This window comes from Neophocaena asiaeorientalis, unplaced genomic scaffold (genome assembly GCF_003031525.2).
Source record: "Neophocaena asiaeorientalis asiaeorientalis breed wild unplaced genomic scaffold, Neophocaena_asiaeorientalis_V1.1 scaffold43, whole genome shotgun sequence".
NCBI lineage: Eukaryota > Metazoa > Chordata > Mammalia > Artiodactyla > Phocoenidae > Neophocaena > Neophocaena asiaeorientalis.
In genome coordinates this window covers 14,657,349-14,685,268 of record NW_020173674.1, presented here as the reverse complement: position 1 = coordinate 14,685,268, position 27,920 = coordinate 14,657,349, and the positions used below count along the sequence as shown (strand labels likewise).

General features: G+C 50.3%; 2 protein-coding genes across 2 annotated transcripts in view; both read left to right on the top strand.

The window, feature by feature from the left end:
* The window catches only part of LOC112402441 (zinc finger protein 862), a 48,807-nt gene that overhangs the window by 9,134 nt on the left and 11,753 nt on the right, over positions 1-27,920 (top strand). Inside the window, exon 5 of the mRNA XM_024749371.1 lies at positions 16,678-16,745. Coding sequence (XP_024605139.1) covers positions 16,678-16,745 — 68 coding nt within the window. The remainder of the gene's footprint in view (positions 1-16,677; positions 16,746-27,920) is intronic.
* On the top strand, positions 20,499-26,377 carry LOC112402440 (myb-related transcription factor, partner of profilin-like). Its single transcript, XM_024749370.1, has 2 exons — positions 20,499-21,147; positions 24,239-26,377. The coding sequence occupies exons 1-2, from the start codon at positions 20,841-20,843 to the stop codon at positions 24,802-24,804; spliced, it is 873 nt and encodes a 290-aa protein (XP_024605138.1). The 5' UTR covers positions 20,499-20,840; the 3' UTR covers positions 24,805-26,377.

Below are 27,920 nucleotides of genomic sequence, written 5' to 3'. Positions count from 1 at the left end.
TGCCAGGCTCCTACTGTTCTGGGGAGAAGCAGACGTGAAATGGGGTTTCAGCGTTTTCCATTTCAGCTTCCATTGTAAAAATGGAGATTTATTTTAAAACTTGCAATTGGATGTGCAAAAGCTCATGACGCCCTCCAGAACAGAGTCTGAGAAATCCTGAGTAGCTGGGATAGATGAAGTGTGAGCAGACAGTCGCAACTGTGCAAGATGTCAGCGGGAGCAGGGGGTGGGGTGGGGCTCAGAGAAGGGAAGAACAAGGGGCTGGTCCAGGAAGGAAAGAAGGCCCATTTGAAACAGGTTGGGCTTCTGTGTGTGTGTGAGAGAGTCTGAGCAAGTGAGTTTCATGCTTATTTGTTAATTTCTATTAACTCTTTATTCTGAAAATTCCAAACTCTGCAGAAGTATGAGACCAGTATGATCAACAGACACACCCCCTGCATCTAGATTCGCCCGCTGCTAACATTTTATAACAATTGCTTCAGTCTCTCTCCATATATCTACCTATCAGCACGTGCACGCACACGCACACACACACATTCTTTTTCGTTGGGTTTTTCTAAACTGTTTGAGGCGTAGTTCCAGACATCAGGCTTCATGGGCTATGCAGTGTCTGTCACCGCTACCCAGCTCTGCCTTTGTGCCATGAAAGCAGCCAGAGACAGCACATGAATGCATGAGCGTTGCTGGGTTCCAATAAAACTTTATTTGTAAGCACTGACATGTGAATTTCATATAAGTTCAAATGAAATTTGAGTTTCACAAGTTTTGAAAATCAAACAAATGAAATTATACGAAGAAAAAATTTTTTCAATTATTAAAAAAACAACAAGCAAAACCACACTTAGCTCACAGGCTGTATAAAAATAGATGAGGAGCTGGATTTGACCTGCCGGCAGTAGTTTGCTGACCCCTGTCCTGTATAATCACAATATAATTATTATATTCAGGAAATTTAACCATGGATACAGTACTGTCTCAACTACAATCCATATTCAGATTTTCCCAATTGCCTTGCGTAACGGCCTTGGTAGTTTTCCCTCCATTCAGGACCCGCTCAAGCATCACACATTGCATTTACTTGTCATGTCTCATTAGTCTCCTTTATTCTAGAACAGTTTCCCTGCATTGTGTTTTCTCTTTCACGATATTGCTGCTTTGGAAGAGTTCAGGACAGTTGTTTGTAGAACGTTCCACAGTTTAGATTTGTCTGATTGTTTCCTCATGATAGATTCAGATTATAGATTTTTTGGCACAGAGGGTGTTTTGTCTTTCGCACTGCAGATAGCAGGAACACGTGATGTCCGTTTGTCTTCTCTTTAACCCAGTGCTTTTAGCAACTATTGGTGATTCTTGCCCGTATCAATTATTTTTCATGGTTCAAGATGATTTGTAACCATTCCTTCTATACTTATGACTTGACATTCTTCTGTTAGGAAAAAAAGTGCTCAACTTTCTCCCCCACCCCATTCCTTAAAGTTATTTTTAGTATCAGTATGGACTCAAGGATTCTTTTTTTTCTTCAGTGTATTCTAGTCCATTCCCGTCATTATTCATTTTGAGCTTTAAATTGCCCTAGATTTGGCCAACAGGAACCCGTTCAGACTGGCTTCTTGTCCTTCTTTTAGTATTTCCTTACTTCCTGTGCAAAGAAGTTCTTTTTTTTTTTTTTTCCATGCCACGTGGCATGCAGGTTCTTTAGTTCCCTGGCCAGAGATCGAACCCGTGCCTCCTGCAGTGGAAGCTCAGAGTCATAACCACTGGACTGCCAGGGAAGTCCCAAAGAAGATGTTCTAGCCATCTCTCTTAGGAGCTCTAATTTGCTTTAGTGAGAAATGGTATTTAGAATTCAAATCTCTGGGCACTAGGTGTGTGCATTGCTCCTGGGGTGTCCTTGCTTCTAAGCCTGAACTAGGTTTTGAGGGATGTGTTGAAGTGAGTGGCCAACAGAGTCAGGAAATGAGGGAACACGGAATCACAAGCAGTGGGCATAGCATGTGCAAAGGCCCAGGGACACAATGTGTAAGTTGAGGTGCAGAATGGTAATGGGGTATAGCAGAGGTACAGGATGTGCTTAGAAGGAAAAGTGGAAGATGATGCTAGAAAAAAGTTGCTTTTCTCATGTTCTAAGATGTTATGGATCTTCAAACACTATTGATTCAATATCAGCTTTTCCAGGAATAAAAATATGTACCTCAACCCTAAGATTCCTCTTAATATCAGAAGCATTAAATGGCTTGGCTTGTATAACTCTTATAAATGCTGGTAGTTTGGTTACTGAATCATGAACCAAACCAAAGATATCCCCCCGCCCAACCCCAAATATAATATGGTAGTGAACTAGTTTTGACTGGAACTGAGTCTGTAATTCTCACACTCTATTATATGGAACAAAAATAAAGCATGAAAAACTATTCTGAACTCTTCTGAATTTTCACTATAAGCCGGCTTCTAACTTGACCTTCAACATTCCTTGTCTCCTCAGCACTTCCACTGCAGTTGTGTTTCGCACTCTTGTTATATTGAGGCCACTTTTAAAAATATATGTATATATTTTACTATAGTTACTGTGCTGTACATTACATACCCAGGAGTAATTTATTTTGACCACCTTTCCTGCATTTTGACAACACCCCACCTCCCGCCTCTGGCAATAACCCGTTTTCTGTATCTATGAGTTCAGGGTTTGTTTGCTTGTTGTTTTAGATTCCACATATAAGTGCGATCATACGGCATTTGTCTTGATCTCACTTATTTGTCTTAGCACAATGCCTTCAAGGCCCATCCATGCCATTGCACATGGCAGGATTTCCTTCCTTTTTATGGCTGAAAAATATTCCTTTGTATATCTATCCACATATTCTTTATCCATTCATCCGTTGATGGGCACTTAGGTTGTTTCCATTTCTTGGCTGTTGTAAATAATGCTGCAGTGAACATGGGGGTGTAGATATCTTTTTGTGTTAAGTTTCCATCGGTTAAATACCCAGAAGTGGAATTAGTGGATCATATGGCAGTTCTATTTTTCATTTTTTAAGGAGCCTCCATACTGGTTTCCATAGTGGCTGCACCAATTTACATTCCCAAAACAGTGCTCAAGGGTTCCCTTTTCTCCACATCCTCGTCAACACTTGTTATTTCTTGTCTTTTTGGTGAAAGCCATTCTGAGAGGTGTGAACTGGTGTCTCGTTGTGGTTTTAATTGCATTTCCCTGATGACTGGTGATGTTGAGCATCTTTGCATGTGCACTTTGGTCAGGTGTCTGACTTTTATTCTTTATGGGGTCCCAGTGTTACATTAATTTTATTCTAAAGTTACTTTAAAAGGTTTAAACATAAAAAACTAGATAAACACATTTCTTATAGCTTTTAAACAACTATAAAACCGAGACAGACTTAAAAATATAAAATGAACAGAACTATACAAACCAACGTAATTCAAATGAACAAAATCAATGTCCTGTGTTGGATAATGTTTTACTGAAACTAACGTGCTGTTTATAGGGTGAATACTACTTAGACACAGCTTCTTCCGCATTTGACATGCCTGTGCTTTTATGTGCCACGTGACACTTTTCTTTGTTTGTCTCTATTTAAAACACTGGGAAATCTTTCATTAATGCAACTGCCACGATGTTTCTTAGTCTTTGCCAGAATGCATCATTTACATATTAAACTTGGTATCTGTTCTTTTTGCATCGGCTCATGGCAGGTAGTCATAATTGGTGTTGTACAGTCAGCTGTTACGATGGGACAAGCGGTGGAATAGAATGGAGCTCTGTAAACTTTTTGTGTTAAGGGGCCAGATAGTAAGTGTTTTAGGCTTTGTGGCCCATACAGTGTCTGCCACACTACTCAATCCTGCCACTGCAGTGTGAGAGCAGCCGGAGGTGTGTGCGTTCTAGTAAGACTTTGTTTATGGAGACTGAAATGTGAATTCCGTAATTTTCACATGATGAAATAGTCTTCTTTTGATTTATTTTCAACCATTTGGAAATGTACAAACCATTCTTAGCTGGTGGGCTGTACAAAACAATTGGGGGTTGCTGGATTAAGCCTGCAGGCCCGGTTTGCTGCCCCCTGGCGTATAGAACAACCATCGTTGAGCCCTGCTCGGGTATCTGCTGGTTGATTGCAGACCCTCATTGATTCTGGTGTGTCCACTGGTTCCCTGCGGTTGGGCTGGTTTAGTTGGGCTTGGCTGCTCACCGGGGGCCAAGTCCGCTCCAAGTGTGTCTGTTCTGGGCCCAGACTGAAGAGGCGGAGGCTCCCTGGGGAAGCTCTTCTCATCCCGGAGGCAAGCCCACCCTCACAAGCGCGTTTCAAGCCCGTGTCTGCATCATGCGTGTTAACACCCCATTGGCCAAATAAGTCACGTGGCTGAACCCAAGGTCAAGGAGTGAAGAAGTATGGGCCACCTGTAAGACAGAGTCTAGTGCCGAGTCACACGGCCAGGGTGATAGGGAGGGGCGAGAGCTGCGCCAAGAATTCAGTCTGCCGCGGGTGCCGACTCAGTCACAAGCGCAATACTCTTTTTAAATTTTTTTTTTGGCTGCGCTATAGGGCTTGCGGGATCTTCGTTCCCAGGTCAGGGATCTAACCCAGGCCCCCTGCGGTGGAAGCGTGGAGTTTTAACCACTGGACCACCAGGGAGTTTCCACAAGCACAGTACCCTTGTGGGGCAGAAATCTCACGGGGATTCCCATGTATTGATTTTTTTTTTTTTTTAAGGAAAACATTGAATTAAACATTCTTAGAACTTTTGGATCTTGAGAACATGTCCAAAGACCCGACTTTGAGAAACACTCATCTCTAGTGAACTTTCTGGCTTTAATAACAGGGGTTTGGGGGTTTCCTGGTGTTTGAAAATTCCTCCAGGAGAAGTCTTGTCTGATTTATACCCCCAGAGCCAAATTCAGCACCACTTAAACCCCGGTGGGTCCTCAGCAAATGCTAGTTAGGGTTGGTGGGCAAGCGTCATAATAATAGCAACAACAATTGCTGTTGTTCGTTGGGCACTGAAGGATCTGTGTGTCTTAATTCTTGTATCCTCACAACCGTTGTATGGGATAGGTATTATCATCCCCCTTTTACAGACTGGGAAACTGGGGCTTAAAGGGCCAGGTTACTTGTCTGAGGCCATGCAGTGTGGAAGCAGGTCTCCGAACCAAAGCTTGAGCTCCTAACCTCCAACCCCGAATGTGACTGTCTAGATGCCCACGTGACATCTGTCGGTCTTCCCACTGCCACCGACACACCCTTTTCTCTGGGGAAGGCTTTTCAAGCCAGTGACATAAGGTCGTTTCCTTTTCCTTGTCTGATTGCTGTTGATGAAGATTTGGCAGATGTTTTAAACTGCTTTATTGAGATGGAAGTCATGTACCGTACGATTCACCCATTTAAAGCGTGTCATTCAATGGTCTTTAGTATGTGCCCAGCCATGTGCAGCATCACCACAGTCGGTTTTAGTACATTTTCATCACCTCAAGAAGTAACTCCATCCTTTAGCTGTTACCCGCCTCTTCCCTTCTTTCCCTTCCAGCCCTAGGCATCCACTCCTCTACTCTTTGTCTCTATCGATTTCCCTATTCTGGACTTTTCATGTGAACGAAATCAATCATATACTATGTGGTCTTCTGTGACCAGCTTCTTTCACGTGGCTTAACGTTTTCAAGGCGTGTGTCCGCGTTGTGACAGGTATCATTCCTTTTTATGGCCGAATAATATTCTACTGTGTGGATATACCACATTTTGTTTATCTGTGCATTCTTGCGTGGACAGTTAGGTTGTCTCCACCTTTTGGCTATTATGAATAATGCTGCTGTAAACACTTGTGTACAACTTTCTGTGTAGACATATGTTTTCCCATCTCTTGTGTCTGTGCTTCAGAATGGAACTGTTGGGTCATATGGTAACTCTATGTTTTATTGTTTGAGGAGCTGCCAGACTGTTTCCGGAGTGACTGGACCGTTTTACATTCCCACCAACAGTATATGAGGGCTCTGATTTCTCTCTTCTGATTTCCAACATTTACTGTTACCTACCTTTTTTTTCTTTCTTTCTTTTTTTACGGTACGCGGACCTCTCACTGCTGTGGCCTCTCCCGTTGCGGAGCACAGGCTCCGGACGCGCAGGCTCAGCGGCCATGGCTCACAGGCCCAGCCGCTCCACGGCATGTGGGTTCTTCCTGGACCGGGGCACGAACCCGTGTCCCCTGCATCGGCAGGCGGACTCTCAACCACTGCGCCACCAGGGAAGCCCCGTTACCTGCCTTTTTGATTCTAACCATCCTAGTAGGTGTGAAGCAATATCTCCTTGTGGGCCTTTGGGTTTTTTCTCTGCTTTTTTCTGTCTCTTGTCCATTTCACTGGTTATTAGGGAGAGTTGCCCATGATGGGTGTACAGGTTGTGTTCTGAATAACCCCACGGGGTGAGTTTCACACCCGCCCTGTCACCACCTCCCTCCGCCTTGTTAACCAGGAAGAGCTTTCAGGTCTGTAGCGTGATGTATAAAGTTTGTTGCTCGCTAATTTCTCTCCGACAGCATGCCCATTCTTATTTGCATTTTTGCTGCCTCCCAGATGGGCACATTCTCCTGGCTATCTCCCCCACCCTTGCCCCAAGACCCTCATGTCAGGCATAATGAAGAGACAGGATTCAGGCCAGTTTCCTGACCCCGCTCCTCAAGTCCTGGTCCAAGGGCTCATTTCATCAGTTTCACCAAGAGCCAGATTTATTACCAAGGAGAGTGAGGCTGAGTGTGTTCAGGGTAGAGGGTGGTCGTTCCTGTGGGTGCCTTTTCCAGACAGAGCAGAGGGACTTGGGAAAGGAAGAGCTGTCTGCATTGGTGACAGGGCTCTGGACTCACGTTCCTCCCACTTGAAAGAAGCGTGTTTTGGGGCTGGTCACCGTTTTCTCTGAGCTCTAGTTCTCTTATCCATCAAATGGGGGTGCACAATCTAATGGAACGTACCCCATGAGTTGCTATTATTCATGCTTGTCGCGAGCCTGGTGTGTAGTAGGTGATGAGCGCGTTGCAGCTGTGTTATCTCCAGTTAGCTTCACGTGGGTTTCAGGACCGGCTGGGGGTGATGAGTGAAATTACAGTTGTAAAACCTGGATGCGGAATTTGGGATTGTATGTAAACATGCCTCATTTACCAGGTCTCCAGGGCCTTTTTGAAATTTGATAAATAGAATAAGGAAAGGAAGTACGTACAGTTGTGCCTCAGAATCGGCGGGGATTGGTTCCAGGGGCCTCCATGGACACCCAAATCCATGGGTGCTCAAGTCCCTTCTATAAAATGGTGCACTGTTTGCATACGACCTACACATATCCTCCTATTTTAAATCATCTCTAGAATACTTATAATACCTAATACAATGGAAATGCTATGTAAATTGTTGTAAATGCTATGTAAATCGTTTCTGGTGTGTGGCAAATTTAAATTTTGCTTTTTGGAACTTCTGGAAAAAAGTTTTAAAAATAGTTTGGATCCTTGGTTGGTTGAATCCGCGGGTGTGGAACCCGCAGATACATAGCGCTGATTGTACTAATTCCGTCATCGGTTAAATGGTGGTGCGGGAGGTGTGGGGCTGCGTTAGATCATGGTTCTTGAGCCTTCTTGAGTCACCTAGGGGGTTATACTCATATGCTCATATACTCATATACCTAAGGGGTTATACTTATATACTCATATACTCATATACCTAGGGGGTTATACTCATGTACTCATATGCCTAGGGGGTTATACTCATATACTCATATACCTAGGGGGTTGTACTCGTATACCTAGGGGGTTATACTCATATACCTAGGAGGTTATACTCATATTCATAAAATGCTATGCACATTTTAAGGGACTGCCCCCCATTCTCCTGGCCGAAGTCCATCCATAGACACCAAGTTAGGAACCCAGACCCTGAATAATCTCAGAGGCCCCCTTTCAATTTAAGCGTTCTTCATTCCGTGTTTCTGGGCATAGCAGGAGCCAGAGTTCAAGTTCAGGCCGGCCTCTTTATCTCTCTCCGTTTCAGCTAGCCAGCCTGGGAAGTGGCCCGGGACTGAGGTGATGCCGCCTGCCTCCTGGGCTTCTGGGAGGAGCATCTGAGACATGTGAAAGAGCTTTGTCAACTGTCAGTGGCTTCACAAATCGTTTTTGTAACCGCTTTGCTCTAAGAGGAGTTGCAGAGCTGAAAATCAGAACGTTTTATGGATTCATTGGGTTCCTGGAAAGTTGCAGGCAAATCAGGTTTTTAAAAATCCAGTCTTGCCAGCACCTGGTCATGGCACCATCTAGAGGAGTCCAACAGTGAATCCTCGATTGTGGCAGACGTTCTGCCGCAAAGCAGAAGGCTCCTCCCTGTTAAAATGCCGACCTTCGCATCGGTATGCGAAAGATAATGATTTGCTCAAACCAGCAGCAAAGCTGGAAGTCCACCGGAGAGGGCCCCAGGACACGATCCTGGTTGATTCTGATGAGGTCATTCGGGGGAGCCTGGGGTGACATCCATCACTCTGCAGAGCGCTTAAGAGCAAGGGCTGTACCTGCAGAGGCTAAACTCTAGCTGCCCCACACATTTCCTTTGTGGCCTCAGGCAAGTTGCCTACTGGGTCTGAACCTCAGTTTCCTAGTCTGTAAAATGGAGACAAGAGTTGTAGCTACCTTCACAGAGTTGTGAGAATTCGTGAGATCAGAGTCCTTGGCGCAGTAAAATTGCTCCATCGATGGCAGCGGGTGATGTTTTATTATTGTTGTCTCTGTTAATTATTACCGTGGTCAGAAATAGTGTTCTAGTCCACATTGACCCATGCTTGACCCAGGGAGCCAAACCTTGTGTTTTTTTATATTATTTTCTGAGGATCTGTCCACATAGCATCATAAAATTCTTAGAATTTTATACGTCATTTAGGACAGACTTCCACTCAGTGGGGAAATTCTTTCTTCCGCTTCCCTGACAATGAGTCATCCTGCTACTGCTTAAATACTCCCAGTAACAAGAAACTCACCACCTCACAAGGCTTCTTGTTCCATGGCAGGACGGTTCTGCATGTTAGAACATGTATCTTAGGACCGTTCTGCATGCATATCCCTCGCGCCGAGTTCAGGCCTGTGTCCTCTAAGTGGTCCTGGTTTTGCCTGCCCTCCCCCACACTGTGGTCCTTCCCACATTTGATGATGGATCTGCTTTCTCTAGCCTCTTCTTCTCCAGTCTAAGGGACCCTCTTACCATGCAGGTCGTCCTTCTCTGGTCAGGCCCAGGTTATCAAAGTCCTTCTCACATCACAGTGTTCAGAGTCTGGGCTGGTCCAGGAAGTGCTGGGTTCAGAAGGGCCAAGGAATCGACCTTGAAGGATGAGGCAAAGGAGGATGCTGGGAAACCAGTGTTCTTGGGCTTGGTCCCGAGCATATGGCCCCGACCGGGCCTTCGTGGACCATCTCAGTCGCAGGACTTGAGGCCCACAGCCCGCTGTCTACTCGGATGGCAGGGCTAATGAGTAACACGTGATGTGCTCTAAATACCCTCCGTGATCCTGCGCGCCCCTGCTTCCTCCACCTAGAACCCCCTCGCCCTCTTCTTCTCCAAGACTGCACCCTCTGAGAAAGTCCTTCGCTGACCACCAGGTACAGGGCTCCAGCTCTGCGCTCCCGTGTTCCACAGAATTCCCCACCACACTGCTGACCACGCGACAGCACAGTGGCCTCTCTTCTGCATCCCCTGGACTGTGAGTTTTGTGAGAGCAAAGACATTGTCTTCCCAGATCACCATTTTATCCCCAGAGCCTGTCACTGTAGCTGCTCCCTTGGTGATATCTGCTGAATGAATGAATGCTCGATTGGAGAAAATCCTGACTGACAGGGACGATAAGCCAAGAAACATCCCTCAGCAAACCTGGAGATCTTAGGGGGATCTGAAGCCGGCAACAGAGACCTTAGGCAGCTCCTGTGTCCCTCACGGCTCCCACGCAGGCCTCTCGGCCCAGCTGAAGCTGCAAAAAGTCTGATTACAACTACTGTTGACCCCTACCACCCAGAATTAATCATAACGAACATTTGGTCCCTTTAATAATCACCATGACGATCACAGTGCTAATAGAGACCTCTTATGGAGTGCCTCCAAATCAGTCATTATGGCAGTGCTGCAAGGTTGGTTTTTACCCCTTTTTACAGGGGAGGAAACTGAAGCCTGACCAGGGAAGTCACTTGCCCAAGACCACTCAGCTTGTCAGTGGCGACGCTGAGACTCTAGCCGATTCCTCGGGCTCCGTGACTCTCACTACCCACTAGGTGCTCTTGCTACTGGCTGCGGGACCTACAGATGCTTCTCTTTTCCCCGCAGAGAGAAAGGAGCAATCTGAAAATGATAAGGAAGCGTGATTAGTATCATGATAAAGTACAGGGTTCCCTGAGATGCCAGGGGAAGGTCCCTGTAGACTGGGGTGTCTTCTGGGGAGATTGCCAGGGGAGGGGAAGCCTGAGCTGCATGTTTTCTCTTTTTTTGTCTGAGAGTTTTAAGCCACGGAGACAGTATAGTCTTGTAGCTAGACAAACAGAGCAAAAGCCTCATCCTCCTTCCCTCTGCCCTCCCCTCTAGAGGTAACCAGAGGTGAGAGTTTGAAACGCATCTCCCAGGCTGTCTATGCACATACAAACGTATGGAGTGATGTGCTAGCAAATATTGCTGCTTGCTGACGGTTGTACAGCAGGATACATGTGCCAGTTTTCTTGATGTCAAGGCTCCCAGCATGGCTGGTTTCAAGCTGCCAACATGAAGGCATTAAATGAGTAGCTGGGAAGAGATATGACAGTTATTCTATAGTATTTCTACCATGCTTGGTTTCAAGCTGCCAACATGAAGGCATTAAATGAGTAGCTGGGAAGAGATATATCATGACAGTTATTCTATAGTATTTCTACCATGTGGTTACGGTAGATGCCAGTACCCTCGAGAACATTGATATCGTAAAATATAGTAAAATAATTAAGAAACTTTGGGTATATATTACCTTTGTAAAAATAGAATGTATTGACTTGTAAGTTTATATAACTTAATGTTTAACGCTGGCTGCGTTTCACAACTGGTTCATGAGATTCTGGAAAATCGCGCACTCGGCGCTCGTTAGCCAGTACGAGCCAGCTCCAGCACGCCACTCATTTCCTTTATACTCAAGTATTAACAGTATACACTTTGGCTCTTCATCCAATCCTTCATTCATTCAACCAGTATTCTACCATGTGCCGTGCCCCGTGTTAGGAACCGGGGCCAGGCCACTGTCATGAGCAGATAGCCATGCACTTGGCCGTCACCAGCTTACGGTCTAAAGAGAAGGCAGTCAGTTACCACATTGGCAAGCAGACAAACCCTGCAATTGGGTCTCTAAAAGGAAGCAACAGGACAGTGTTATAGAGATAATACTGAGAGAGGCATGTGGAGGTCAGGGTGTGGAAGGGGAGAACCTACCTGAGGCTCAGGTCAAGGAAACCTTCTTCTGAGGAAGTGACAGAAGCCGAGACCCAAAAGATAGGAAGGGACCAGCCGTGCGAAACTTAGAAGACATTGCCAAAGTGATAATACCTTCAGTTGGGTGTCATTTCTGTAAACTGTACAAACATGCAAAATGGTTCCGTACGTTGTTTTTAGAAGAAATCCTTGTATAGTGAAATTGAGAAGGTTCCCTTCCAGCTTCAGGACGGAGAGAGGGTGGGAAAGAGAATGAATTGGAGGCAGAGATGGTCTTCAACAACATCTATGTATTTTCCTGAAGCAAGAGGAGACAGAGGTCTGGGACAGAAATGGCTGGTGGTCATTGTTTTTGGCTCTCACTGATGGGTACAAGGTGGTCAGTTACATTACTCTTTATTATAATTTCTGAATGCTTGAGATATTTCATGAATATCATTTTTTTTAAGAGTGGGGAAAAGAGGTGGCAGGCAGCGTGAAGTCTCACTCTTACAGCACTGTGGCTGCAGAAAAGTGAAGGGGGAGAGAGAGGCCTGAGAGAAGTCGGGAGGTAGGCAGGGACCAGGTCGTACAAGCCTTCAAGGCAGTGAACCTAAGTATGAATTTTATTTTAAGTACAGTGTATGCCTTCTGGAGCTGGTGGGTGACATGATCTAATTTACATTAATAGATTCCTCTGGCTGCTTTGAGGAGAATCAGTGGAGAGTTAAAAATGGTATCAGGGAGGTTAGTAGGGACCTCTTGTAGTTGTCTGGAGGAGAGCTGATGATGGCAGGAAGCAGTGGAGACAGGAGCAGTTTTGAAATTTGGTTTGGAGGACTTGCTGAGGGATTAGATATGTGGGGGTCAAGAGAGGGGGGCATGACCCCTATGTTCACAGCAGCACTATTTGCAATAGCCAAGACACGGAAGCAACCTAAATGTTCATCGACGGATGAATGGAGAGAGAAGATGTGGTACATGTACACAATGGAATATTACTCAGCCATAAAAAAGAATGAAATAATGCTATTTGCAGCAAAATGGATGGAGATTATGATACTAAGCACAAGTAAGTCAGAAAGAGAAAGACAAATACCATATGATATCACTTATATGTGGAATCTAAATAAACGACACAAACACACATACCTACAAAACAAAAACAGACTCACAGCTATAGAGAACAGACTTGTGGTTGCCAAGGGGGAGGGGAGGTGGGGGAGGGAAGGATTGGGAGTTTGGGATTAGCAGATGCAGACTATTATATATAGGATGGATAAACAACAAGGTCCTACTGTATATTACAGGGAACTATATTCAGTCTCCTGTGATAAACCATAATGGAAAAGAATATGAAAAAGAATATATGTATGTACAACTGAATCCCTTTGCTGTACAGCAGAAACTAACACAACATTGTAAATCAACTATACTTCAATAAAATTTTAAAAAGAGAGGGAGGCATGAAGGATGACTTTCCTTTTTTTTTTTTTAGCAGCTCTATGGAGATATAATTCACATACTGTACAGTTCATTCGTTTAAAGTGTTACGATTCACTGGGGTTTGGTCAGGATGACTTTCTGAAACCTGAGTGGATGGTGGTTCCAAATACTGTGATGGGGAAAATGAGAGGAACAGACTTGGGGGCGGAGCCTGAGGTGAGTGAGCAGCCAGTGAGATATCCAAGGGGGCGTGTCACATGGGAAATCAGATATTCACACCTGGGGCTTGAGATGAAAATCTGTGAGTAATGAACAGATTGAGAGTGTGGAAATGGATGTGAGTGTCCAGAGAAAGCATAGGTAAAGAAGATGTGTGTGGAGGGGGCACGAGGGCTTACAATTCAGATGGACTGAGGGTTCACAGTTTGAGGCCCAGCCAAAAAAAAAAAGAGAAGAAAAAGAAAAAAAAAATGAGAGAGAGAGAGAAGGAGAGAAACATGAAGTGATCACAGAACTGAAAACAAAGGCCCGTAGGGCTCTAGTCTAGTGCAATCAGTTTTAGCTCCTGTAGGGTACTATGAAATAGAAGTGCCCCAGGTGAGGTGGAGAGGGGAGCCAGGTTGACTGCTTCAAATGAGAAAAAGCAAGAGGTAGGCAGACAAACTCCTACTCAAGATGAGCCTCTGGACCAAACCTCCAGAACTAATGAAGAAAACTAATGTTACAAAGACAGCCTTCAGAAACAATGACAAATGAATTCACTCTAATTAAAATAAAAATAGTAGCATATTCTGAAAATGAATTTAAAATAGCTAAGATCTGAATCAGGAGTAGGTTTGACTGTGAGTCACTGAGATTCAAAATAACAGTGGCTCGAGCAAAACAGGAATTAAGTTTTCTTCTATGAATACCTTCTGAGCCTGTATTAAGTCCTCAGGAATCAAGCTTGATCCAGCTAATCACTGTCTCAATGCTCGGATTATAGCCTCATAGTCCAAGTTGATAGCTAGAGCTCCGGCCATTACATCTGCATTCCAGGCAGCAGGATAGTAGAAGCGCATATATCAGCTGTATTTTTTTTTTTAAGGAATTTTGCCTTTTTAAAAAATTTTTATTTATTTATTTATTTATGGCTGTGTTGGCTCTTCATTTCTGTGCGAGGGCTTGCTCTAGTTGCGGCAAGTGGGGGCCACTCCTCATTGCGGTGCGCGGGCCTCTCACTGTCGTGGCCTCTCTTGTTACGGAGCACAGGCTCCAGACGCGCAGGCTCGGTAATTGCGGCTCACGGGGCTAGTCGCTCCACGGCATGCGGGATCTTCCCAGACCAGGGCTCGAACCCGTGTCCCCTGCATTGGCAGGCAGACTCTCAACCACTGCGCCACCAGGGAAGCCCTATCAGTTGTATTTTAAAGATGTTTTCAGGAAGATGACACATGACACTTCCACCTACATTCTATTGGCCAGAACTTAGCCAGAGGAGAAGCCAAGAAATGTATTCTGTTATTACAGGTAGCCAGGTATTCGGTTATAATCCAGGGGTTCTGTTACTGTGGATGAAAGGGATAATAGATAATTAACACTCACAGCCTTAGGATCCTCAAAGAAATAAAGTAAGGATAACATCCATTAAGAAGAAAAAGACAGTGAGTTTTTATTTGTTTGTTTGAATTTAAAGCCTCTGCTCTTAGAAAGACACCACCAAAAGAGTGAATAAACAAGCCATAGACTAGGAGAAAACATTTGTAAGACATATGCCTGATAAAGGACTTGTATCCAAAATATATTTTTTAAAAACTCCCAAAACTCAACAACAAGAAAAAACCCCACTATTTAAAAAATGGGCCAAAGATTTGAATAGACCCTTCACCAGAGAAGAAGACAATGCAGCTGACAAATGAGTGCACAAAAAGATATCAGAGAAATGCACATTAAAACCACAATGAGATACTGCTTCATACGCATCAAAATGGCTAAAATGAAAAAGCCTGTCCATACCAAGTATGTGAGGATGTGAGTCGACTGGAAATCCCGCACACAGCTGGTGGGCATGTAAAATGGTGCAACCACTTTGGAAAACAGTTTAGCAGTTTCTTAAAAGTTAGACATATTCTTACCATGTGTCCCAGCAATTCCACTACTAATTATTTGCCTAAGAGCAATTAAAGCATATGTGTCTATACAAAGATTTATTAGTGCTGTCTCTTAGCAGCTTTATTTGTAATGGCCAAAAACTAGACACAACCCAAATGTCCATCAATAAGGAGATTTAAAAAAAAAAAAAAATAGCGGCACATCCAAACAGTGGAATACCACTCACCAATACAGAGAAATAAACTCTGATACACACATCAGTGGGAACAAATCTCAAAATAGTTGTGCTGAGTGAAGGCAGACATGCCTTCCATTTGATTCCACTTGTGTAAAGTCTTGAAAACTGCAAAGTAATTTATGGTGACAGAAAGTAGCTTACTATTTGCCTGTGGACTGGGAAAGGGAGATGTGGAGAGAAGCAGGAGGGAGGGATTACAGGGGCCCTGAAGAAGTTCTTAGGGGTGACGGATATGTTTGTTATCTTGATTGTGATATATACATTTGTCAAAATGTATCAAATGTTATATTATATGTTAATTATACTTCAATAAAGCTGTTAGAAGAAGAAGGAACACAACATTATGAAACAAAAAAGAGGCAGAATAAGAAAAAATGGGTATGAAAAAGAACCAATTGAAAATCCTGGGAATGAAAAATATTCATTGCGGTAAAAGTAGTCATTTAAAATGGAAGGAAAAAATAAAATAAAAAGGAAGGCCAGAAAGAAAGGAAAAACCTCAGCAGACAGATAAACTCTGGACCAGACAAAGTCAAAGAGAGAATGAGTGAATTGGAAGAGAGTTCTGAGAAATTTTCTGAGAGCATCACCCAGAAAGATAAAGAGGGAACATTATGAAAGAGCAGTTGTAAGACATGGAGAATAGATTGGGCTCCTACCATATCTGTTTAATAGAAATTCTGCTGGAAGAGACTGGAGAAAACGACTGAGAAGCCCTACTCAAAAGCACAATAGCTCAGAATTTCCCAGAATTGAAATAAGTTCTTATCAAGTAACGTGCTTGACCAGTAATGAGGAGAATTTTAAAAAGTAGATCTCCATTTCAAAACCACATAGTGAAACTGCAGAAAATCAAGAATACAGGGGAAGTCTTAAAATTTACTACAGACAGATGATGCATGAAAGAACAACACTAGACTAACAGTAGGTTGCTTAAGCGCCTATGGCAGCCTTTTTGGTAGTCTTTATTTGTTGGAAGAAAATAAAGTTCATCCGTCTAGAATTCCGTATCCAGCTCAACTCTGATGCGAAAGTGATGATGAAATAAAGACAGTTTTATAGAAGATGAAGGGGCCCATCGCAAACCCTGAGGCTCTTGAACATTTGGAGGCTGGGGAGAGGAGAAGCCCTCCGAAATCACATATGCCTAGTCACCCAGTGCCAGCCTCTGTCTCCCACAGAAACCACAGAGAGAGGGGAAGGACTGAATTTAGCTGCTGGTGCAACGCGGTGCTATTGGGAATGCCACTCGTTGGCCATGTTGCTGGGTATTCCATCGAGATAGAGGTGGGAGATGGGATTCCTGCCGCAGCTCAGGGGTCAGTCCTGCAGCGGTGGGGGCATTGCAGTGGGAGAGCACGGGAAGGTTCTGTGTGCTGTCCTTGGGCCCTCGTCTGGAGAGGAGTCCAGAGACACGAGAGCCCCCTCGAGGATGCCCATTCTAGACTCTCTCTCTGTCTTCCAGATTGTGGACAAGAACAACCGCTACAAGTCCATTGATGGGTCAGATGAGACTAAAGCCAACTGGATGAGGTGAGTCCTGCTGTCTGCTGATTTCCCGGGAGCCTTGCCCGAACTCTGGAAAGGAGGCCAAGGGAGCATGTTGGGCTTTTAGGGTCTCCAGTGGTAGAGGTCCCTGAGGCCCCGGGACTGCTCTTTGCAGGGATGTGTCTAGCTCTGGGGGACCAACCCTCCAGCTCCCACAGGCTCTCTCAGGGGGCTCTGGAGGAGGCCTGTGGCCAGACCAGTCATTTACTGGGACACCCTTGTCAGTGTTTCTAGAGGCCCTAGGCCCCAGGCTCCTGACAGCATTCCCAGGGCTGGGGTGGACGTGTCCCTGCCACAGGACTATGACACCTCTCACAGGCAGACTCCGGCTGGAGGGGTGCAGGAATCATCCCAGTGCAGCCCCCAGCCATCGTTTAAAAGCCCCCCAGAGAAAAGGGCACAGTCTCTAGCTCAGTTTTCAATTGCTAGACTGGTTTTGTCCATTGCTTGGGACAGAAGTTTGCGCCAGAAGAATCCTTCACGGCCAGCCAGAGAGAGCAGGGGACTGGTCCAGGGTCACCCAGAGGCGGCCGAGCTGAGCTCGGGACCGAGGGCACTCCTTTGGGTTCTGTGCTGCTGGCCTGTGTGGTGTGCTGGGGGGCCCTGCCTGGTGGGGTCAGCCAGCAGTGTGGGAGGTCGGGCTTGCCTCATCGTCTCTTTGGTGGCCTCTCTCTGGGATTCAGGAGCTGTGATGGGGGTTAGGAGCTGGGTTGGGAGGGAAGGGAGGCCTCAGAGGGCTGGACCCAGGGGCAGAACCGCGCCGTGGATCAGGCCCACTGTCGGTGTTTGTGCAGTTCTGTGCCCCGTGGGGCTGGGGGCTGGGGGCTGGGAGGTGGAGGAGAGATTGTGCTTGGAGGGAGGGCAGTTAGGGCCTCGCTAAGAGGGAGGTTGCTGGATTTAAACCCTGAGACGTGCCAAGCAAATGAGGAGAAATTGGTTTGAGGTGGGGAGGCCGTGGTAAGCTCTCCAGTCCCCTTCCCCGGTGCCCCACTGCCCACATGGGCTCCCACCTGAGGCCCGCTGATGTGTGGGCTGCAGCTTGCACTGTCCGGGGCGCTTAAGGATTCACCCTCTTATTTGTCGGGGCCACTGTCCTCATCGTCATTTAACAGGTGCAGAAGCAGAGGCACCGAAGGACAGGCGGGCCCCAGCCTTGTGCTGTGGGGACAGGCACCCACTCCTCAGCCCCCTTTCACAGCATCGGGTCAGCCATGCCCTGAAACTGGCTCCAAGAAGGGGGATGGGCACCTCTGCTCTCTTCTTCTCCCCGACCGCCGGGTGCAGGTCAGCTTAGCACGTGCAACTCACCACCCATTCCTGAGCACCTGTGGCGAGTCAGAGCCTGTACTGGGTGCCCTAGATGGATGGGCCCAGCCCTGCCCCCCTGGCCCTCCCAGGACTCACACCTTCCGCCGTGGAAATTGCTTTTTCTAATAAGGCTGTTTGATGGAGGCACGGACAATGCGCTGGGAGGGCTCAGATGAAAGCAGGGGTGGGGAGGGCCTTTGAGCTGGGCCTTCAAAGGGGTTTGGGGTTTCATTTGAGGACATTGTGAGCAAAGACTCAGAAGTGGGAAGTGGGGACCAGGTGTCCGGCAGGTCGTCAGATGGGCTGCATGGCCCAGACCCCTGGCCTGTAGCTCTGGTCTGGCTCTAGGCAAGCAAAGGATAGTGTGTTTGAGTGAAGTCTGGGTCAGACCTTTCTGCACTGAAGCTTTGGCCGGGACAAGGCTTTACTGTAACCGCAAAGAAGGGGATTCATCATCTGTACGAACTGAGTGGACATCTAGCACCCAGCGATTCTGACTTAATCAGGCTGGGGCTGAGCCCAGGACACTGGTAATTTGTAAAGCTCTCCGGAGTGATTCTGATGCGCCGCTGGTGTTGAGAACCACTGCTCTGTTCTGATCTCCGCGCTACAGTGCCGAACTGAGGCCCAGAGCAGGGCAGGGTCTTGCAGAACAGAACAGATCATGCAGTCAGTGGCAGAACATCTCTGAACGTCTAGGCCGGTGTTCTTTCTGCTTGTACACAAGGGACCAGGCACAGCATGGCTTCCTGGGCCTTGTGTGGGGTGGGTTCCGCCACTGCTATCTTGCTGGCCTGGGATCTATCCTGTTCCTGCTCCAAGACCCATTCTGATCCAAGGTGGCGCCAGGGTTGTCACAGATGGTGGGCCCTCATCTCATTAGAGATTCAAGGAGTAGGTTGGGTTTGGGTGTATGGTTTGTTGCCAGGGAGATGGCCTTCCTCTGGTGGTAGTTGGAGTGAGGGGAAAGCCAGTTCATCCTGGGAGCCCTCCTTTCCCCTTCAGGTATGGCTTCCGCTGGTACAGCGCCTCCTAATTTTCAGACACTTTCACTAGCACTGTCACGGCGTAGGCTCTTGCAGATGATCGAATGGAGTTGGTTAACTTCCTCAAACCCGAAGTGGTAGGCCAGGAAGAGAACGGGCACCCGCGGGATGAGCGTGGGTGCTCTGCCTTCATGAAATCAGTGGCCAACAGACACAGGCTCTTTTGTCCCCGGGAGGCATTTGGCAGCGCCTTGAGACATTTTTGGTTGTCACACCTCTGCAGGTAGATGCTTCTGGTTTCTGTCGAGCAGAAGCCAAGGATGCTGATGAAGATCCTGCATTGTCCAGGATGCCCCCCCTCCCCCACCAACAAAGAATTTCCTGATCCCACATGGTGAGATTAGGAAGCCCTGAATGAACTCTTCCTGGCAGGTCTTGGAGGTGGTACTGGGGGAAATGGGGTTTGCACAGGAGACTCAGCCTCTCATCCAAAGTCTGTCTGAGTGCAAGCCCCAGGCCCCAGCCCCGGGCCCTGCCACTGTCTTGGCCAGGTGACAAAGTCTCGGACTCCTTCTCCTGCCTCCTGGGCTGTGATATTCTTGGGGGGAGGTGAAGGCTGAAGGATCTCTGTGCCCTTGTGTCTTGCTGTGGCTTCGGCACCTGCCAGAGGAGTGAACCAGGCTCCCTCCATATCCTAGGTTCTCCTCTTGGATGGATCTTTGGGACCTTGGGCATGAGTTAAAGAGTGGACAGAACCACACTGTGGAGATACGGAGCTGCAGAGCCAGAGTAGGTGCCAGGCCAGAGGGGTCAGGGCTGCGCTGTGCCCATGCCCGGGGCCCCTGGCTGCTCTGTGCAGATGGAAGCCGAGGTCATTCCTGGTCTCCATCAAAGTGGAACCTGTCTCCCGATGGGTGCTCATGGGGTCCTCACATTCTACCCATGAGCTGCCAAAAAGCACAGCAGCCCGCCCCCAAAAGAGCTGCTGCCAGCCAGCACTCCAGTGGGAGGGGAGCCTGTACACACCCAGAGGTGGGGACTGGGGAGACTGGGAAGGGGAAGAGCCGCAGGACAGAACAGGCTTTCTGTGGCCACGCCCTAATCATGGGCATGACCAGCGAGGCCACGCCCCATGGAAGCCCACTGTAAATAGTGTCACTGTGTAAAGGTCTTCCTCCGAGCCACCGGGGTCTATGGCCCTAGGTAAAGATCGCTTTGTAGAGGCGATGGCCTCACCCTAACCCCAGTAAGGATCCTTTACTCCCGTTCAGGGCTTTAAAGCTCTTTCACATCGCTGTGCTTTTGCCTCCTTAGTGACAAGCCCCTAGGTTGGTGCAGTTGTTACTCGGGTTCCGGATGGAGTGAGTGGGACCAGGAGAGGCTGCTGAGCGGCCATGGCTCTCACAGCTAGTCAGAGGCGAGGCAGGGCCCGAAACTGAAGGCGTCCGGCTCCGTCCAGCACTCCCATCGAGTACGCCGCGTCTCCTCCTGCCCTCCAAGGAGCAGTGGAAGGGGCCTGTCGCTAGGAAGAGGGTGTGGTGGTGGTGAGCGGGCGCGGGCGCCCAGGCGCCTCCTGGCTCCCCGGCTGGGGGCCGGCAGTTAGGAAGGAGGAGGCCCTGCCGCGCTGACGGTCATTTACCCAATTGTGCTTTGTGGGATATTCAACCCAAGGAACGTGGTGCCCCTGGCTGAGCGTAAGAGGAAGCCCAAGTTCTCCAAGGAGGAGCTGGACATTCTGGTCACGGAGGTGACCCACCACGAAGCGGTTCTCTTTGGGAGGGAGACCATGCGGCTGTCCCATGCCGACAGGGACAAGATTTGGGAAGGCATAGCTCGGAAAATCACCTCCGTCAGCCAGGTCCCCCGCTCCGTCAAGGACATTAAGCACAGATGGGATGACATGAAACGGAGGACCAAGGACAAGCTGGCCTTCATGCAGAAGTCCCTGTCGGGCCCAGGGGCCGGGGGCCGGGCCCCCGCCATCGTGCTCACTGCCCACGAGAGGGCCATCGAGTCAGCGCTGCTCACAGCCCGGTCCGGGCACGGCTTCCCCAGGGTGGAACTGGATGGCACCGACAGCCCTTCGACCAGCTGTGAGTACCGCCCGCTTCCCCTCCCCGGGCTCCCGCTGCCTGTTCCCCACCCACTCCTGGCGGAGTCCCCTGCACCCGCCTTCTTTCTCCTGTCCCTCTGCCTCGCCCAGTCTTTCCGTCCTTCCCTCCCTCCCCCACTTCTGTCCTCTCTACCTCTTTCCCTTCACTCATTCGAGAATATTTCCTGAACACCGTGCCAGGAGTTGCGCTGGGAGCTGGGAAGACAGAGATGGGCATAAAACCTACCCTAGGGCTTCCCTGGTGGCGCAGTGGTTGAGAGTCCGCCTGCCGATGCAGGGGACACAGGTTCGTGCCCTGGTCCGGGAAGATCCCACATGCCGCAGAGCGGCTGGGCCCGTGAGCCATGGCCGCTGGGCCTGCGCGTCCGGAGCCTGTGCTCCGCAACGGGAGAGGCCACAGCAGTGAGAGGCCCGCGTACTGCAAAAAAAAAAAAAAAAAAAACAACAAACCTACCCTGCCCCTGCTCTTGGGACGTTCCTTAAACTCGTGAGAATAAACACACTTTAATTAAATAATTGCGCAAGGAAATTTGAAAAAAGGCATGAAGGACAAATACAGGAGGTCCTGAGAGCAGGGCTGACTACTTGGGTGTGCAACCCGTCGCTCTCAAGGCCGGAGCTGGGCTAACTGCTCCTCGGTTGCCTTCCTGAAACTCAGACTAGTTTTTGAACGAGGCGCCCGCATTTTCGTGTTGCATTCGACCCTGCAAATTATGTAGCGGCCCGTCTGAGCGCAGGAGTGGTGGACTGGCCATCCACCGAGGCTGGGGAAGGCTCCCGGGAATGACAGTTGAACTGAGACCAAGGGTGAGGAAGAGTTAAGCCTGCCGGTACGCGTGGGCCGTGGGGCGCAGCGCAGGGGAGGGGAGGGCCTCGCAGGCAGAACAGCATGTACGAGGCCCCGAGGCCCTGCATCAGGAAGGCGCTTGGCACGTTCCAGGAACAGAGAGGAGCCAGGGAAGCCCCGTGTAGCAGGCGAGGGGGAGGGGCGCCAGAGGAAGCCAGCCAAGTCCCAGGCCCCGAAAGCTCAGTCCTTTCTGTCTGTCTATTCCGAGTGTCTTTATTTCTGTGTTATTTCCACACTCCCCTCCGCTCCCCTCTCTCTGTGCTCTGGGTCCCCTCCGCACGGCCCCCTCCACCCCTCTGCTCCCCAGCACTCGTCTCCCTCTTTCCCCTGTGCTTCCTGTGTCTCAGGATGAACTTGGATGCCAGGGGTTGGGGGGTGTGGAACCTCCTGGCCTACACGGGGCGTCCTTTGGGGCTGTAGTGCTGATCGGGGCTCACCAGAAGGGGGGGCGCTCGAGGCCCTTCCCTGCTGGGGCTGCACCCCCTTCAGTTGTGCTTCTGCACAGACCTGCCCCCCACTCGCAGCCCGCGGTCCCAGCTGGAGGCTGTCTGGCTTGTGAGAGACCAGTCGGGCAGCAGGCCTCCAGGAACACCAGCCCTCGGGAAGATGGTTCACAAAGACCCAGCCTCCCCTCCCCAGGCCCCTTGCCGCAGGGAGCTTGCTAATTTCCTGTCTGGCCGGGGCTCCTGACAGGTGGCCATTCGGAGTCAGATATTGAGAACTAGGAAAGAAGGAGGAGATCATCCGGTCCGACCTCCATGTTGTCCAGATGAGGTAGTTAAGCTCCAGACACAGAGGTGGTCTCAGAGCCTGATTCAGAATGAGGACCTGAACCTGGGTCTGCCAGCTCCCGCTGAATCAGTGTATCCGGGAGTTTCAGGATGATGCTACCTAATGATGAGAAAAGGGAGAAGGCTAGCATCTAGTGAAGTCTGTTCCTTAAATTCTGTCTTGCTCATCCTTCCATCTCCCCGAGACCAAAGGTAATGAGGTTACCAAATGTGACCTGAACTGGCTAGGGGGCCCAGGACCCCTCCACCGCAGGCTGGTCCAGGCCTCCTTTTCCCAGCTGCTACGGCACTTGGCTAGGGGCTGGGCAGAATGAGGCCCTGAAAGGGAGGGAGTAGCATCACGGCAGCCCGTCCCACTTCTTTCAACCCTGCCCTTCCAGAATGGGTGTCCGCCAAGTGGGGGTCGTGAGGCACTAGGCTCTCTTCCTGTGCTGGCCCAAGTGAGATGCCGGGACCCTTCGGAGGCAGGCGGCTCAGGGCAACGGGAATCTGTCTGTCTTCCTGTCACCTCCCCTCAGGTGGTTCTGAATTCAGCCCCCCAGGTACAGGCAGGGAGGTGTGCCTGTCAGGAGGGTCAGCCTGTATATTTTTCGCTCTTGCTGTGGGAACCAGCTCACGAGAGAGCCGCCGAGACCCGCGTGTGCAGGGCTGGGCCCCTCCCTGCGACTGGTCACAAGTAGCAGTCTGTCTGATGGTCCCTTTGTGCCGTCAGGTGCTCCAGGTAGAAGGGGTGTGTCTGCTCGGGTAGCCTGCCTTGGGGTGCTGAGAGGACGGCAGGGCTGGTCGCCCAGGTAGATCTGCTCTGCATTGTCTGGGCTTGTCTGTCCCAGAGCCATCCCTTCCCTCCCTTCTCCAGCCTGTCAGCTTCCCCCTCTATGACCTAAAGCTGCAGATTCCAGCAGGCCCACAAGGTGGCCCCAAGCAGCTCAGAAATGGCCGCATGGAGGCGGGAACTCAGGGCGGCCAAGAGCATCCTAGTACCTTTTGGAGTGTTTTTCTGTCTGTCCTCCTGTGTAGTCTTAACAACCTGCTAGGTGGGCAAGTGGTCGGGGAGGTAGGTAGAGCAGTTGTTACCTTTGCTTTGCAGAAACTGAGCCGCAGAGAGAGGAAGTGAGCCCTTGGGTCGACGTGCCATCCCTGGGGCTGGGGTCCCACTAGAAAGTCGCTGTCCCTGTACAAGGAGGGGACCTGGGGACCTGGGCACTGCTTGTACTCACCTGTCTCCCCAGGAGTGCCTGGCCCAAGCACCTCAAGGATCTAGGGAGCAGGTGCTTCTCTACGAGTGTGTGTGGGGGGGGCAGGTGCCGAACGAGGCTGAAGGGTAGCAGGGTGGGGGGAGGCTAGGTAACTTTGGGGGGTGCGTCCGAGCCCAGGGCTGCCTTCTTTCTCGCGGTTGTAATCAATTGCCCTTCTTTGTTTTTTTGTCCCCCAAGATGATGAAGATGAGGAGATGCCCGGGCCCTCGAGGCAGCCCCTCCGGGGGCCCCTGCAGCCGTCGCCAGAGGAAGAGGCCTGCCTGGCCAGGCCCGCCCTGCTCCTCTCTTCTTCCTCCTCTGACCAGTCCGAGACAGTGGGCCCCAAGCCCGAGGCCCTGCCCCGGCCCTCGCCTCAGGCCCAGGCCGCCTGCAGGGCCCCTCGGCCGCACCCCGGCCCACCCAGCACAGGCCTAGACTGGCAGCTGTTCCACTCCCACGCCCAGCAGACTGAGGTGTTTCGGCAGTTCTGCCAGGAGCTGGTGACCGTGCACCGGGACATGGCAAGCGGCATGCAGGCCATCGGCCAGGCCATGGCCGAGCTGACCAGCCGTGTCAGCCAGATGTGCCAGACGCTGACAGAGATCCGGGATGGGGTCCAGGCATCTCAGCGGGGGCCCGACGGGGCAGCGCCCTCAGGCTCCACCCCCCGGGCCGAGGCTCCCCCAGCGGAGCCCCCAGAGGCGCCCCCAGCGCCGGCCCACGCACGGACTACCAGGTCTCGGAAGAGAAAGCACAGTTTCTAAGCCGGCCAGTCTGCGCTGGGAGGAAGAGAGATGGAGGAGGGGTGTCCGGCCTTGAGACAGGGGCCAGTGTCTTGTGTCCAAGATCGAAGACCCTTGTAGGGTGTTGGGGGGACTGTCGTCTCCTCGCTGCGCACAGGTTGGCTGCCCTGGGCTCAGCCCTCCTCCCTCATCTGTGGCAGGTGCTCGAGATGCAGGAGAAGCTACCTGCCTGATGCTTGCTTGGCCTGGAGGGTCGGCCTCCTCTTGGTCTGCACCCCACAGCAGCAGGCCTTGCAGGGAAAGGGGGAGCGAGAGTGGGGGGCATCTGAATGGAATCCCGCTCTCCGTCCTCAGGGCTGCCGCATCAGCCTCCCCGGCCCTGAGGCTGCTGCTTTCGAGGAGGGTGAGGCCCGAGAACGGGCAGGCAGAGCTCAGCCCTTCCGGGAGGGGTCTGTCCTCCCCTCCCCCAGGGCTCCGAGCCCCGGTGGGTGGCGCCCCAGCCTTGGCCTTCCGCTTGCCCTCGCTCGTGTGCTCAGCTGCCGTGCTTGCCTTTTGTGGAGCGGGGGAGAAGAGGGGGGTGACGTCGGAGGAAGGGGAAGACTACCTGGCATTCTTAGAGCACTTTACGTTTCTCCCTGCGCTCGCAGACGTGTGATGTCAGTGGGTCCTCAGGACGGTGGGAGAGGCAGCCACGTCGGGTACTGTGAGCAGCTTTATTACCATCATCATCTGCATTGCATACAAATGAAACAGTAGTCGGTCGCGGGGCCAGGACTGGAAGCCAGGTCTGTGGATTTTTCCAGCTCCCCTGTCAGAGACCAGATGTGGGACTTGGGAGGGGGGTCGCTCCTGCCCCTGCCAAGCTCTTCGGGGTTTCGGTGGGAGGCAACGGCAGCGTTCAGGGTGCGAGTCCACCCCACCCCGCCCCGGCACGAAGGCTGGCAGCCAGTGGCTGGGGAGAAGTAGGGCCTAGGTCTCGGGATCCAGAAGGCGACCCCTCCTCTGGCCCCTCCCGAGCCCAGCAGGGCTCCTGTCCCGTTCCAGGTCCCAGCATGCCTTGCCTCTGCTTGCTTGGGCTGCGTATGCATTAGCTACACACATCTCGAAGCTTCGTGTTTGGGTTTGGAGTGTGGGGAGAGAGCCCGGTTCTTAGAGTTAGGGCGGGAGGCGGGGAGTGGCGGATGCAAGCTCAGCTCTGACGTGGGTGCAGCTCAGCTGTGTGTCCTCTTTGCTCCCTGGCCTGAGGCTGACTCATATCCCAACCCTCCATCCTGCCACACCTGCCCCCTAGAGCCATAGCTGGGTGGGGGCTGGGAGGACTGCTATGCCCAGGGCCTGCTGCCGCCATTCCTGGAGTCCTGCTTCTCACCCCAGCCCAAGCTTAGCCCCGTGGCGGGAGAATGGAGGGCAACTGCAACGTCCCTGTGTCCTGGGCTCCTTCTCCCAGTCTGTGGTTCTCTGGGGGTTCCTGCTCCCCCTGTCCGACAGCCCGATGGCTTGACTATTGCCTGGCATTGCCCTGCCCTCCGATGCTGGAATCAAAGATTGCCTTCCCAAGTATTTTTGTTAAGATGGCAATAAAAAGAAATTGATCTCACACTTGGAACACACCCGGTCTCCAGGATCTTTCTTTGGTGTATATTCTCTTTCTTCGCTTCCTGTGGAAACCTCGAGGCCCCCAAAGCAGGGGTTAGATGACCGAGGAAAAGTGTGTTGGTGAGGGAGGCTCAAGTGCCCCTGGCACTTCCCAGATCTCATCCGCTCTCAGATGCCCTGTGTTCAGCACCCTTAGAGGAAAGGAAAGGAAAGGAATTGATGGGCCGAGGTGGACAAAGCATCCACATATGAAACCGTTTCACTATATTTAATTTCTCTGCAAATCGAAAGTGAGATGTTGCTCAATGAATTCTACCTTTTTTTCCCTAAAGGTATGTCAGGGGTCCTGGGGAAAAACCCCACCATTTCTGGCAGGAGACTCCAGAAGGGTCAGGGGCTGTCCACTTGCCAGGGTACTTCAGGGACCACCCTGAGGCACTCACTTTTTTTTTGGTCACCTCCCCACTGATCTGGGTACCTGACTGTCACAGGTAAGGCCCTGCCCACCTAGAGTCGAGGCTTCTCAAAGTAATTGAAATGGCTTCCTCTGGCTCCCCTTGGGAGTCTCCTCAGCAGGAAAGGGACCCCCTGATCCGTGCATTGCCCTGGCTTGCTTCCAGTCACAGGGAGAGGTTCTCCCAGGCAGGAAATACCCATGTCCTGACCAGGGATCCATCCGCTTTCTGGAAGATTCCAGCCTGCTTTAACCTCTGCCATTCTTGACCAAAGAGCATGGTCATAGAAATCAAGATTTTCCGATCTCCAGGAGATACAGAGGTTCTGTGAAACCGGGCCTAGGGTCTTTCCCACCAAGGTCAGGGTACTAAGCAGTGACTGGCTGGCCTCTCCCTCTGGTCCTGGGGAGGGAAAGTGGCCAAGTTGAAAGCAAAGGGGACAGAGAGATGAAGAGACTTGTCAACTTCCGATGGAAAAGATTTCAGTTTCTTTTTCTTGGCTTCAGTGGGGATTGTGGGGCTAGCACGTCAAACAGGAAGGTGAAAGTGGAGCCGGTGGATGGAAATGAATGGGCAGCTAATTTCAGCTTAAGATGGGGACGTCCCCCACTAAGAGTCTGAGGCCTCCAGCCATGCCAAGGGCTGGCTGCGTGGTGTTCTGTTAGAGTCCGGGTGACCATCTAGTGGGTGGATGCATGACCCAAAGACCTTCCCAGCCCAGAGACCTCAATGCGTGTGAGAATACAGAGCCCAGCCTCTTCTTGGTCAGTCTTTCCTCATCTCTGCCTCAGTGACTGGGGCAGCTTCCTTTCCATCGGAGGCATAGCCACTGAGTGAGAGTGTCTGAGCCCAGCCTTTGTCTGTCCCTTCCAACAAAACGGATGCCCCTTGGGTTATTTTCCTGTCTTGAGTTGGAACTGATAGTCATTTCCTGACCCAGCTAGAAAATATGGTGCACTGGATAAGACACAGTGGGTGAGGTCTGAAAAGTGTCGTCTTCGTGCTTATCTAGCCAATACCCAAAGTCAGCAGAGTTTGGAATAAAAACAATCCATTATCATCATGCAAGTTTCAGTCCAGAACCAC

What these genes read in the sequence shown, in the direction of transcription:
- LOC112402440 (XM_024749370.1), top strand. Translation starts at nt 20,841, where the DNA reads ATGCGGCTGTCCCATGCCGACAGGGACAAGATTTGGGAAGGCATAGCT. An exon ending in CGACAGCCCTTCGACCAGCT is followed by an intron (nt 21,148 to 24,238) that starts GTGAGTACCGCC and finishes TTGTCCCCCAAG; the next exon opens with ATGATGAAGATGAGGAGATG.